This window comes from Salmo salar, chromosome ssa14 (assembly GCF_905237065.1).
Source record: "Salmo salar chromosome ssa14, Ssal_v3.1, whole genome shotgun sequence".
Classification (NCBI taxonomy): domain Eukaryota; kingdom Metazoa; phylum Chordata; class Actinopteri; order Salmoniformes; family Salmonidae; genus Salmo; species Salmo salar.
Genome location: NC_059455.1, coordinates 55,624,952 through 55,639,900, shown reverse-complemented (window position 1 = coordinate 55,639,900; position 14,949 = coordinate 55,624,952). Strand labels below are relative to the sequence as shown.

The following is a 14,949-nucleotide window of genomic DNA, read 5'->3' as shown; positions in this document are numbered from 1 at the left end:
GGTGCACTTGATTCAGAAGCCCTGCGCAGCGGGTAGGCAAAGTGTTTTCATTTTGAACCATTTCATTTGTTTGAAAGACAAACTCCGCATACCGGGAGGACCGGGAGATATGTGGCTAAATCGAGTGCTCCTACTGAGCTGGCCAATCTGATAGCTAAAATCACTGTGCCTACCTACAGCTTCCATGACCCCGGTCAGAGCATAGTTTGATACTAGCCTACGTGAGATTTCATAACTTTTAAAACCATGACCAGAGATACACTATCAGAGAATACAGCAAACACCTGATGTTTTTATGATGGAGTTCATGTCTACTTTCAGCCCTGTCAACACTGTTTTTATTCATCACTAATACAAAACATAAAACCCGCTTCTCTCTACTTCCACTCTCGCTGCAGCGGCAATGAATGAGTAGACAACTGTATCAATAGCTTGCATTTTTATTATTATTAGCAGCTCATCTTGTCTATTTTGATAGAGAAGTATTTAACTTTCTCTGGTCATAGGAACAACATGAATTTGTTCCAGAGGCAGATCAAATTAAACTTTGTCACGCGCAGAATACAACAAGTGTAGACCTTACCGTGAAAAGCTTACTTACAAGCCCTTAACCAACAGTCAGTGTGCGGGCGGGGTACAGGTTAGTTCAGGTAATTTGTACATGTAGGTAGGGGTGAATTGACTATGCATAGATAATACACAGCAAGTAGAAGCAGCGAACAAAACAAATGGGGGGGGGGGTGTCAATGTAAATAGTCCGGTGGCCATTTGATTCATTGTTCAGCAGTCTTATGGCTTAGGGGTAGAAGCTGTTAAGGAGCCTTTTGGTCCTAGACAGAAGTCTATGACTTGGGTGACTGGACTCTCTGACAATTTTATGGGCTTTCCTTTGACACCGCCTATTATATAGGTCCTGGATGGCAGGAAGCTTGGCACCCAGATGCGGTGCGACTTGAGTTTCGCCATTAGGTTTTAGACTGTGCCCTCAGCAGGGACAGTCTTCCACCTCCCTCCCTCCACTAAGACTAATGCCATGTCCAAAACAACTGGGAACTCGTAAATGTCCAACTTCAGTGCGTTCAAGATAATTGGGAACTATATCAGTCTGGGGAAAATCGTTTTCAAAGGCAATCCAACTCAGAAACTCAGGCATCTTTCTAAAGTTTAGACTGCCGTACCTAAAGTGCACTGGCGTCATTATTTGACCTCGTTTTTTCCAAGTTCCCACTTGTCTTGGAAACACCGGTACCATAAATCCAGTAAAATATTAAATACAATTTTTATTTCAATTTATGCTCAGCAGTGCCTCGCAAGTGCTACACCAACTGATCTATGCTGAACAAAAAGAAACGCAACATGCAACAATTTTAAAGAGTTACAGTTCATAGAAGGAAATCATTCAATTGGCCGACCCACTGGGGAGCCAGGCCCAGCCAATCGGAAATAGTTTATTCCCTTAAATAGGGCTTTATTCCCTCCAGACGCCAGATGTGGAGGTCCTGGGCTAGCGTGATTACAAGTAGTTTGCGGTTGTGAGGCCGGTTGGATGTACTGCCAAATTCTCTAAAACAACGTTTGAAGCGGCTTATGGTAGAGAAATTAACATTCAGCTCTGTTGGACATTCCTGCAGTCAGTATGCCAATTGCACGCTCCCTCAATACTTAAGACATCTGTGGCATTGTGTTGTGTGACAAAACTACACATTTTAGAGTGGCCTTTCATTGTCCCCAGCACTAGGTGCACCCGTGTAATGATCATGCTGTTTAATCAGCTTCTTGATATGCCACACCTGTCAACTAGATGTATTATCTTGGCAAATGAGAAATGCTCAAACAGGGATGTAAACAAATTTGTGCTCAACATTTTGAGAGAAATAAGCTTTTTGTGCATATGGAACATTTCTGGGATCTTTTATTTCAGCACATGAATATGGGACCAGCACTTTACATGTTGCGTTTATATTTTTGTTATCAAAACTCGAGTTTTGAAATACAATATGGTCTGAAAAGGACAATATTGTCAGGCCAGGCATATAGCCAATATTCTGTGATAATGTACAGTGGTTCATCTTTTAAAAGTTGCAGCGTACTGTGGCACAGCTTGCATGGTGCCGCAGAATTCTATGGCACATTATTTAAGTGTGAACCACTGGTACCATTAATGCTAGTTAGTGCTAGTTTGATCACCAGAGGGCATCTTTGAGAAGCATTTGATAGCCTTTAATAGTGGCTGTACTAAAGAATTTAAAACCTTTTTTGGAAGAACGTAGTATATGGTACTGATTTTAAGAAATGTTGCTTAATTAATTTGATTAATTTTATGGTGTTTCTATTCCAAGAAAAACTAAAAACCCTCTGGGTTTCCGTTAGGATGGAACGGAAAATATGGCGCTGTACAACGTGACGGTCGGGAGTACAGTACTTGGCTATTTAGCTAAAGTATTCCCGTGTCGTGCGGGTACGCGGGAGACCGGGGTTCAATTCCCCAATGGGGAGGAAGGAGTAGGCTGTCCTTATAAATAAGAATTTGTTCTTGGCTGACTTGCCTAGTTAAATAGAGGTTTCACTAAGAGCATAACATTTCTACACCCTAATTGTATAATTGTAGTCTAACCAATACCCAAACAGAGATTCAGTCAAATTAAAAATCTAATTGATTTATCAAGACCGGTCCCAATACTTGTCTCAGAGCAGTGCAAAATGGTGCTAAAATAGTTGTAGGCTATTGCTTCAAATCCTATTGCTTCTAACTTCAGAATGCTCTTTAACCTGTTAGGGCTAGGGGGCAGTATTGACACGGCCGGATAAAAAACGTACCCGATTTAATCTGGTTACTACTCCTGCCCAGTAACTAGAATATGCATATAATTATTGGCTTTGGATAGAAAACACCCTAAAGTTTCTAAAACTGTTTGAATGGTGTCTGTGAGTATAACAGAACTCATATGGCAGGCAAAAACCTGAGAAGATTCCTTACAGGAAGTGCCCTCTCTGACAAGATCTTGTTCTTCTTGTCTCTGTTTATTGAAGACTGAGGATCTTTGCTGTAACGTGACACTTCCTACGGCTCCCATAGGCTCTCAGAGCCCGGGAAAAAGCTGAATGATAGAGGTAGCCCCAGGCTGAAACACATTATCGCGTTTGGACAGTGGCCGGTCAGAGTACTCTGAGACGCAGGCTTGTGCACGAGGGCACGAGATGTTTTTATTTTCTCTCTCCTTGTACGTATACACGCTTTCCCGGTCGGAATATTATCGCTTTTTTACGAGAAAAATGGCATAAAAATTGATTTTAAACAGCGGTTGACATGCTTCGAAGTACGGTAATGGAATATTTAGACATTTTTGTCACGAAATGCGCCATGCTCGTCACCCTTATTTACCCTTTCGGATAGTGTCTTGAACGCACGAACAAAACACCGCTATTTGGATATAACAATGGATTATTTGGGACCAAACCAACATTTGTTATTGAAGTAGAAGTCCTGGGAGTGCATTCTGACGAAGAACAGCAAAGGTAATAACATTTTTCTTATAGTAAATCTGACTTTGGTGAGTGCTAAACTTGCTGGATGTCTAAATAGCTAGCCCTGTGATGCCGGGCTATCTACTTAGAATATTGCAAAATGTGCTTTCACCGAAAAGCTATTTTAAAATCGGACAGAGTGCATAGAGGAGTTCTGTATCTATAATTCTTAAAATAATTGTTATGCTTTTTGTGAACGTTTATCGTGAGTAATTTAGTAAATTCACCGGAAGTGTTCGGTGGGAATGCTAGTTCTGAACGTCACATGCTAATGTAAAAAGCTGGTTTTTGATATAAATATGAACTTGATTGAACAAAACATGCATGTATTGTATAACAATGTCCTAGGGTTGTCATCTGATGAAGATCAAAGGTTAGTGCTGCATTTAGCTGTGGTTTGGGTTTATGTGACATTATATGCTAGCTTGAAAAATGGGTGTCTGATTATTTCTGGCTGGGTACTCTGCTGACATAATCTAATGTTTTGCTTTCGTTGTAAAGCCTTTTTTGAAATCGGACAGTGTGGTTAGATTAACGAGAGTCTTGTCTTTAAAATGGTGTAAAATAGTCATATGTTTGAAAAATTGAAGTTTTTGCATTTTTGAGGTATTTGAATATCGCGCCACGGGATTACACTGGCTGTTGAGTAGGTGGGACGCAAGCCCAGAGAGGTTAAATAAATAAGACCTACACCGCTTTTAACAGCACATTACTCAACACTAGTGAGACTCATGTTGCCTACAGTATATCGAAAAATATGACGTGACTCTCTGGCAATAATTGCATATAGAGGATTGGAGGATATTTCTGTAATTCAGTGATATGAATCCATAACGAATTACTAACTAAATAAACATCAGCATTTTGAAAGAGTATTTTTATCTTTATTTTATTAACGAAAGCATAAAAATGCCATTATTAGTTACATTGTTTTAGTTTGAACATGCAGACTGGCATTAAGAACAGAACAGCGGGAACGTTACCCTGGTCAGCGCCATTATTAGTGCAATGCCACTTAGTGTTGCTCTGTGCTACCCAGTGTGGCGGGGTGGGGGTCCACCCCCCTTCCTCCTCCTCCCTTCCCCATGGGCTAGGTCTATCTTTTGTATGCGGCTCTGCGGCCCATCCCATGCCCCCTGTCCTTGTGCCTTGAACCTTGCGCGCTTTCAGTGGATACAGCTGGAGAACTGCAAGGCAATCCCATTGTGCGCCACTCGGGAGCCATGCCCAATATATATTGTCCTGCTAATAACAGGGTTAATAATATATCTGTGAAAATATCCAACGGGCTTTTTATATAATACTAAATTAACAATAACAATAATACTAATAATCATCGCGTTGTTTAAAAAAATAACATTTTGGAGTTGATTTTGTTTTCAAATAATGTAAAATTAGCAAGGAAAAAGTCAAGGCCAGCACAGGTATTGAACCAGCATCTATGCAGTGTCTTAGACCATTGCACCACTCAGGCGCTATACAATGTGACTGGTCGGGAGTGGGCTACAGTTCTACAGTAAGAGCAAAATAAAAACCTTAGTGTAACAACAGTTTTAATAAGTAATACTGAAGTCGTGCACAATTATCAGTTTCTATTTAGGTAGGACCCAAAAGCATAATCTGTGCGTAATAGCCGGTGGATGACATTACACCAAGAAACACTTACCTTGATAAAAGCCCCCAACATAAGGAAATTGAAAGTGGCTTTCTTTTGGAAGTTACATGTTCCTCAGTACACAAACACAACAATATAACAAGCTATACCGTGCAGTGCTGGGCCCAGTCAGGTCTTTGACACATTCACCCACTTCCCCGCTGACAGATCAGCCACAACATGTTTGCACCATTGTAGCAAGTTGTAATCAAGCTCTGATCTCCAGTATGGTAACAGAAGAGGAATACCTGGTGAGATGGTCAGTTTGGACTACTCCAAATCATCTTGGTTCTGACACACACGTAAACAAGTTTTGCAGGTCTACCAACCCATTTAAATATCTCTCACACCCTACAGTAACCTGTGGATCAGAACCTTCATAAAATCAGCAGAATGTTAATCTATTTATTAACACTGTAGTGTCCTGTAATACTTAGTTTGAAGTGAGACAACTTCGTCATTCATAACACATCCATAAAGACTATATTGCATGATGCTGTACTTACTTTAAAGTCAGACCCCTTTGGTCACTTATAACACATGCATAAATGCCTTGTATCATATCAAATTGTATTTGTCACATGCGCCAGATGTAGACCATACAGCGAAATGCTTACTTACATGCCCTTAACCAACAATGCAGTTAAGAAAAATAAGTATTAAGTAAAAAAATAGATAAGTTAAAAATAGCAAATAATTAAAGAGCAGCAATAAAATAACAGTAGCCAGGCTATATACAGAGTGTACGGGCACAGAGTCAAACAGGTTAGTCAAGGTAATTGAGGTAACATGTACGTACAGTTGTGGCCAAAAGTTTTGAGAATGACACAAATATGAATTTCCACAAAGTTTGCTGCTTCAGTGTCTTTAGATATTTTTGTCAGATGTTACTATGGAATACTGAAGTATAATTACAAGCATTTCAAAAGTGTCAAAGGCTTTTATTGACAATTACCTGAAGTTGATGCAAAGAGACAATATTTGCAGTGTTGACCCTTCTTTTTCAAGACCTCTGCAATCCGCCCTGACACGCTGTCAATTAACTTCTGGGCCACATCCTGACTGATGGCAGCCCATTCTTGCATAATCAATGCTTGGAGTTTGTCAGAATTTGTGGGTTTTTGTTTGTCCACCCGCCTCTTGAGGATTGACCACAAGTTCTCAATGGGATTAAGGTCTGGGGAGTTTCCTGGCCATGGACCCAAAATATCGATGTTTTGTTCCCCGAGCCACTTAGTTATCACTTTTGCCTTATGGCAAGGTGCTCCATCATGCTGGAAAAGGCATTGTTCGTCACCAAACTGTTCCTGGGTGGTTGGGAGAAGTTGCTCTCGTAGGATGTTTTTGTACCATTCTTTAGTCATGGCTGTGTTCTTAGGCAAAATTGTGAGTGAGCCCACTCCCTTGGCTGAGAAGCAACCACACACATGAATGGTCTCAGGATGCTTAACTGTTGGCATGACACAGGACTGATGGTAGCGCTCACCTTGTCTTCTCTGGACAAGCTTTTTTCCGGATGCCCCAAACAATCGGAAAGGGGATTCATCAGAGAAAATGACTTTTCCCCAGTCCTCAGCAGTACAATCCCTGTACCTTTTGCAGAATATCAGTCTGTCCCTGATGTTTTTCCTGGAGAGAAGTGGCTTCTTTGCTGCCCTTCTTGACACCAGGCCAACCTCCAAAAGTCTTCGCCTCACTGTGCGTGCAGATGCACTCACACCTGCCTGCTGCCATTCCTGAGCAAGCTCTGTACTGGTGGTGCCCAGATCCCACAGCTGAATCAGATTTAGGAGACGGTCCTGGCACTTGCTGGACTTTCTTGGGTGCCCTGAAGCCTTGTTCACAACAATTGAACCGCTCTCCTTGAAGTTCTTGATGATCCGATAAATGGTTGATTTAGGTGCAATCTTACTGGCAGCAAATATCCTTGCCTGTGAAGCCCTTTTTGTGCAAAGCAATGATGACGGCACGTGTTTCCTTGCAGGTAACCATGGTTGACAGAGGAATACCAATGATTCCAAGCACCACCCTCCTTTTGAAGCTTCCAGTCTGTTATTCGAATTAAATCAGCATAACAGAGTGATCTCCAGCCTTGTTCTCGTCAACACTCACACCTGTGTTAACGAGAGAATCACTGACATGATGTCAGCTGGTCCTTTTGTGGCAGGGCTGTAATGCAGTGGAAATGTTTTTTGGGGATTCAGTTCATTTGCATGGCAAAGAGGGACTTTGCAATTAATTGCAATTCTTCTGATCACTCTTCATAACATTCTGGAGTATATGCAAATTGCCATCATACAAACTGAGGCAGCAGACTTTGTGAAAATTAATATTGGTGTCATTCTCAAAACTTTTGGCCACGACTGTACATGTAGGTAGAGTTAAAGTGACTATGCATAGATAATAACCAGAGTGGCAGCAGCGTAAAAGAGGGGATCGGGGGGGGGGACAATGCAAATTGTCTGGGTAGCCATTTGATTAGTTGTTCAGGAGTCTTATGGCTTGGGGGTAGAAGCTGTTAAGAATCCTTTTGCTCCGGTACCGCTTGCCATGCGGTAGCAGAGAGAACAGTCTATGACTAAGGTGGCTGGATCTTTTGAAAATCTTTAGGGCCTTCTTCTGACACCGCCTGTTATAGAGGTCCTGGATGGCAGGAAGCTTTGCCCCAGTGATGTATTGGGCCGTACGCACTACCCTCTGTAGTGCCTTGTGGTCAGAGGCCGAGCACTTGCCATACCAGGCAGTGATGCAACCAGTCAGGATGCTCTCGATGGTGCAGCTGGAGAACCTTTTGAGGATCTGAGGACCCATGCCAACTTTTTTCAGTCTCGTGGCCTCTTCACGACTCTCTTGGATTGTTTGGACCATGATAGTTTGTTGATGATGTGGACACCAAGGATCTTGAAGCTCTATCTGCTCCACTACAGCTCCGTCGATGAGAATGGGGCGTGCTCGGTCCTCTTTTTCCTGTAGTCCACAATCATATCCTTTGTCTTGATCACGTTGAGGAAGAGTTTGTAATCCTGGCACCACAAGGCCAGGTCTCTGACCTCCTCCCTATAGTCTGTCTCATCGTTGTCGGCTGTACTTAGTATAAAGTCAGACATCTTTGTTCATGCATAACCCATACATAAACACCTTTTATCATATGATGCTGTACTTACTATAAAGTCAGACACCTTTTGTCATTCAAAACACATACATAAAGGCTTAATGATGTAAACACAAACGTATTAACACTTAAGGAATGATCACTAACAGCTAAAACAAAAACATTAAAGACATGTTTAAACCATACATTTCCTTTTATTTTAACATTTTTTAAAACAATACAAATTCAGATGAAAAAAGTACAGTAATGCAATTACATTGTAGAGTAGCTTGTCCCTGAGCTGGCGGATCAATGATAGATCAACATAGAAAGTTAGCAGATCTGTTAGGAAATACCTTTGTCATAGAATCTGGATAAGGGCATTCCTGTGCTGCGTCAGAAATACTCTAAATGGGGAATTGGGAAACTCCTTTCGATTTGTATTTTTATATTCCTCTTTCATTTACAAATATCATGACGTGACTATGAGATGTGACTGTATCTAGGGGGATTTCTATTTAGCTGAGCCTGCTAGCTAGCTAAATTTCTTTATTGCTGTGAAGTCACAAATTATTTCAAATAACGATTGAGGTAGCTATGTAATCTAACTCAACACTTAACTATTACAAATTAATATAAATTACAATAAATAAAGTTTAACTTGTTTTTCACTATCCAGTGGCACCTCAAGTGGGCATTGGATTTGCGAACTCATCCTGTTTGCTTACTGCATTACAGAAACACAGCTAACCAAACAACAGTGCAGGGCATGCCCCTGAATTAAAGGGCAACTACACAAAAAAATCCAAGTTTCTTAGAAGTCCTCCCCTGATGTGGTTTAAGCATTGTTGTGTACACGGAAAATATAATTCTGTTATTTTTCTGTGGAAAATCCTGAAAAAAATTGGGGGAAAAACAAAACATATAAAAAAAACGGAATTTAGGGAAACTGCATTACGAAAAAGGGAGAGCGGGAGCAGGCGTGACAGTACCCCCACCCCCCCCCCCCCCCCAATCCCCAAAGGGCGCCTGGGTGAGCCTGATGGGCCGGCCAAGGCATGGGCGCTGGACAAGCTGACTGGGGCGTAGAAGCCCGACAAGCTGGCTGGGGCGTGGGAGCCTGGCGAGCTGACTGAGGCATGGGAGCCTGACGATTCCGCTGAGGCGTGGGAGCTCGACAGGCCGGCTGAGGCGTGGGAGCCTGATGGGCCGGCTGAGGCATGATGTGGGATGGGAGCCCGCTGAGGCGTAGTAGCCTGACGAGCCGGCTAAGGCGTGACGTGGGATGGGAGCCTGTCGACCCAACCGGGGAAAGGAAACCTCTCGAGCCAACTAAGGCATGAAAGCCCGACGAGCCAGCTAAGGCACCATTTGTGGCGGCAGCACCCGGACCCGACGTCACCAACAAAACAAAAATCTCCCTGATGCTTCTTATAGTGGTGTCAGCATTCTGTAAGGATCGACGCTAGAGACGAGAAGCAGGTACAGGGAGTGAACATTTAATAACCAAAATAATCAAAATGTGAAGGAGTCCAGGTGAGTCCAATGATCGCTTATGGGCGTAATGATGGTGACAGCTGTGCGTAATGAAAGGCAGCCTGGTGCGCCCTCGAGCTCCAGAGAGGGTGAGGGAGCAGATGTGACAAATTGTGAATAGTGTGACTGACTTAGTTTCTCTAGCCATGCAGAGTCATCATTTTGCAACATTCCTTCAATAGCGGTCCTTGCCATTCACACAATGTGTTCCCATCTGGGGTGTTTGGACAACACATCGTTTTTCTAAATGTCTCTATCGCCAGATTCTGTATTGAACATCAAAGTAACCAGATCCACATGCTACTGATGTTTGGTATGGGAGGCAATTTTTTGCGTTATGCTGAGGGCGGGGAGCCTGGGTCATCCGTAAACATACACAGATCAACGGCTAGCTTTTTTAAATTAGATCCCTCACATGAAATGTGACAACAGAATGAAATGTAGTCCATGGCAACGTAAGTAAACAGACAACAATATGGGCTCAGTGGGGGTAAACCATGTTTTCTGCTTGTAGTCAGTAGGTCAGCCTGCTTTTGCAGAGTCAGAATGAACAGCACTGATTCAGAGAAGGGGACATTGTACTTGCTACACTGCTGTAGAGTCTACCACCAACATAGTTGGTGTTAAACTCAACACTTACTCTTAAATAATCAATCACAGATTTTGATTCATGTAAACTTCTGTCAATGTGTTTCTACAGATTTAATCAACTTTCTTTCTACACTGAACAAAAATATAAAACGCAACACGTAATGTTTTGGTCCCATTTTTCATGAGCTGAAATACAAAATCCCAGAAATGTTCCATACGCCCAAAAAGCTTATTTCTCCCAAATGTTGTGAACAAATTAGTTTACATCCGTGTAAGTGGGCATTTCTCCTTTGCCAAGATAATCCATCCACCTGATATGTGTGGCATATCATTAAACAGCATGATCATCACACAGGTGCACCTTGTGCTGGGGACACCTTTCTTTCTGACAAAGAACTTAATGTGGTGCTCTCAATTTAAGATTATGCTGAAAGTCAACTATGCACCTTGTATGTATTGAAAAATGTCATGATGTAAATTGTACCTATACCTCATTAGAGTTAAAGATGTTAGTCAAATTGATGCTGAGTCCTAATATGGTACATTATCCACACTGAAGCACAGATCTTCAATCTAATTGAATGGGAATACTCCAAGGTCTCTTTCAACAGATGGCAAGTCTGCTCTTCACAAAAGCCCCAGCTCTCATAGCACATACCTTATTCATATCTGAAAGATGGGCTTGGAAACTGTCTGTTGGTGATGTATTACACAGATTAAACTGTAGCACTGAGGTGAACCTTAGAAAAAATGGATGGCTATTCAGTTTCCAAAATACCCTATTATGACAGATCAAGAAAAGGCGATTTAATGCACCTGAATATAAATGTTATAACTCTACTGACAAGTATCTGCTCTTGCCAAGTTACTCATGAAGTCGTATCACATTGAAATACGCTTCTGTCTTCAAAGACACATTATAGGTTCAGCGTGTCTGTTTCTATGACACACACGTGTGAAAACTCTACACCTTCATTTAGCCAACACTCAGATCCTATTTCTTTATTAATAGCAGTCAATCAGCTTGCCAAACACATTAACTTTGTCTCGACAACTTAATGGCTCAGATTCAGAGGGAAGTTTTGTACTGTACTCTGTAGCCAAAATAAAATGGCTTCACTATTTTCAAAATTCTAGTGATTTGTCTTCGAGATCCCTGTATATGTTATGGAATACCTCTTTAGTTATTTAGTTTAGTTTATTGGTTGCTTATGTGGGCCGAGGTTTTAATGTTTCACATTCAGCTGTGGCGACCATGTCAAATTAGTTGGACCTGCACATGATTTGGACCACAAAGACTTCCATGTTAACACCTCCGGGGTTTGTCCTCAGACCAGCCAAACACTGCAAGGCACACCCAGTCACTCTTCTTGTGGAGGGAAGTGAAGGAAAAACGCTGAGAGGAAGTGGCTGTGTCAGTGCTGGGTCACACAGGGAAGGGCTGCACCGCACAACCTCAAATGAACAAGCACCACTTCATTGTTTGGAGGGAATCTCACATTTCCAGATTGCTTTTCCAGGCTCCAGCTCCTGGCTGTGGTGGGAGTGAGCTAATGCCGCAGAGCCAGTGTTCAGTCAGAGGGAATTCCTCTGTAAGCTCGTGCGCTTGGCTTCCGCTGCCAGGGGTCTTCCCCTCACTCATTTCCTATATGGCTGCTCTCTGGTGGAGCAGTGAGACATCCTGGGCCTGTTGCTAGATCTGAGTCCAGGAGGACCTGCTGCCGAGGCAGTTAAAGGCTCAGTACCAAATAACACCCTATTCCCAATATAGTGCAATACTTTTGACCAGTGCCCCAAAAAATAAATAAAGAATATATCAGGCATTTTAGAGCTCCTCAATCAGGCATCTGTGTAAATTAAAAAAGTGACTATTTTTCACACTGAACGTATTATGACGTATTACCTGCTAAAACACCTATAGCTCTCAAATACTATGAACTCTACCAGAGATGCTTTGATGTAAGATTGTGAGATATTGACATCTTCCTTCTCCTTTCTTCACAGTTAATGAGATCATCAGGAACGACCTCTCAAGCATCTCCGTCCAGTCATGCGTAGCACCACTTTCATTATGGACACAGAAGGACTGTGGGGGAAGAAAGAGGAAAATACCATACCAATAATTTTTACAGCATCTGCATGCTTGGACTACAGTCTGCCCAAAAAACAACTATGTGGAACAAACAAGAGATTCAGCATCCTGAAGATCAGAATCCAATGAGTGCCTTTCAGAAGGTGCCGTTTCAGAGGATATTCCAATGTACAGAAATTGAAAATTAAATTAAATGGCTGACCTCTTAGAAAAAAATGTATGTAGCACCGCCCCCTTCCAGGCTCAATCCCAAGAAGTATGCTTTTCAGTTGACCAAGGAGTGTCTGTCTGTAGATATAGTAAATTATTGAATGCGTAAGTGTTTGTTTTGTGTACAGAGCTTCAGATTGCATTCTTGGCTTTACAATGAGATCATTTCAACCAAAAGAAGTGCCTTTGACTGGAAATAAGAGTATAGGGAAACTAACCAAATTTGAGGTCAATGTTTTTTCATTTATGGTGAGAATTAAGCACTTGTTCACACTCACCACTGATAGCTTTACTTGCATGTTAATTTTTCTTTTGATCTGTTGTTTTGTACAGCTTTGTATGTTTGTGACTTGAGTCATCTCTTCAAGTGGCTTAAGGACTGAGAAATGGCATCTACATTGAGTCCTTGAGTATAGCAAAAGCACATGCCTTGAAAAAGACAGACCTCAATCTGTTCATGTGTATATTTATTTTAAGGAAATAAAACTATGGCAATGCGTTGCTAAGAGGATTTTGAAGATATTCAACGAGGCTAGTGCCTTTTGGAAAGCCAAAATTTCATCTCAAATACCAGTGCTGCCTCTGTCCTGTTAGAACAATGGAATGTTTGCATTTCATATGCTTGATTAGTTAAGTCAGTTTGTGATCATAACACTGTTGCTTACTGGCTAATGCTTGATTTACAAAATTTTTTGCTTTATACTTCCAGCTATGATTGTATCTTTAGCTAACACAAGTTCCCTTATTAGAACTGCATATGTTTGTGTATTTATATTAAGTCTTAATCCACAAACTTAAAAGCCATAGAGCCATGTTTACTGAAAAATGACAATTATATTGTTCAGATACGTAGATGAATTGTTCAAAGCTTTTTTTGTGGGCTTCAATTCTGCTTCATGTACTGTCAATAAATAGTATTTTTCGAATTATACGACTATAGTCTCAATTATTTGCATCGAATAATGTGCATTCGTGTAGTTTAGATTTTACAAAGTTATATTTAGTTAATTATACACTGTCATATTTAGTATACAGTACCAGTGAAAAGTTTGGACACCTACTCATTCAAGGGTTGTTCTTTATTTGTACTTTTTTCTACATTGTAGAATAATAGTGAAAACAAACTATGCAATACCATATGGAATCATGTAGTAACCAAAAAAAAAAAAAAGTGTTAAATATTGTCAGCTTCAATAAATTGTACCTGCAAAACACCGGTCTCAACGTCAACAGTGAAGAGGCGACTCCGGGATGCTGGCCTTCTTGGCAGAGTTCCTCTGTCCAGTGTCTGTGTTCTTTTACCCATCTTAATCTTTTATTTTTATTGGCCATTCTGAGATATGGCTTTTTCTTTGCAACTCTGCCTAGAAGGCCAGCATCCCGGAGTTGCCTCTTCACTGTTGACATTGAGACTGGTGTTTTGCGGGTACTATTTAATGAAGCTGCCAGTTGAGTACTTTTGAGGACAGTTGCTGGGCGTCTGTTTCTCAAACTAAACACTAATGTACTTGTCCTCTTGCTCAATTGTGCACCGGGGCCTCCCACTCTTTCTATACTGGTTAGAGACAGTTTGCGCTGTTCTATGAAGGGAGTAGTACACAGTGTTGCATGAGATCTTCAGTTTCTTGCATGGAATAGCCTTCATTTCTCAGAACAAGAAAAGACTGATGATTTTCAGAAGAAAGTTCTTTGTTTCTGGCCATTTTGAGCCTGTAATTGAACCCACAAATGCTGATGCTCCAGATACTCAACTAGTCTAAAGAAGGCCAGTTTTATTGCTTCTTTAATCAGAACAGTTTTCAGCTGTTTTAACATAATTGCAAAAAGGTTTTCTAATGATTAGTTAGCCTTTTAAAATGATAAACTGATTAGCTAACACAACATGCCATTGGAACACGGGAGTAATGGTTGCTGATAATGGGCATCTGTACGCCTTTGTACATAAAAATCTGATGTTTCCAGCTACAATAGTCATTTACAACAGTAACAATGTCTACACTGTTTTTCTGATCAATTTGCTGTTATTTTAATGAACAAAAAAAAGTGCTTTTCTTTAAAAAAAATAAGGACATTTCTAAGTGACCCCAAACTTTTGAACGTTAGTGTATATATACACAGTACCAGTCAAAAGTTTGGACATCTGTTGCATTGATGACAGCTTTGCACACTTTTGGAATTCTCTCAACCAGCTTCATGAGGAATGCTTTTCCAATAGTCTTGAAGGAGTTCCCACATATGCTGAGCACTTGT

The 14,949-nt window shown here is 41.2% G+C and overlaps 1 protein-coding gene across 7 annotated transcripts in view; it reads left to right on the top strand.

The window, feature by feature from the left end:
- Positions 1–13,625, top strand: part of LOC106569777 (nuclear factor of activated T-cells, cytoplasmic 1) — a 72,837-nt gene extending 59,212 nt beyond the window's left edge. For all 7 annotated transcript variants that reach the window (XM_045694593.1, XM_045694596.1, XM_045694591.1 and 4 more), the window contains one exon: positions 12,402–13,625. In XM_045694593.1, the coding sequence (XP_045550549.1) occupies positions 12,402–12,520 (119 nt within the window). In that variant the 3' untranslated portion in view covers positions 12,521–13,625. The remainder of the gene's footprint in view (positions 1–12,401) is intronic.
- The last annotated feature ends 1,324 nt before the right edge of the window (positions 13,626–14,949 follow it).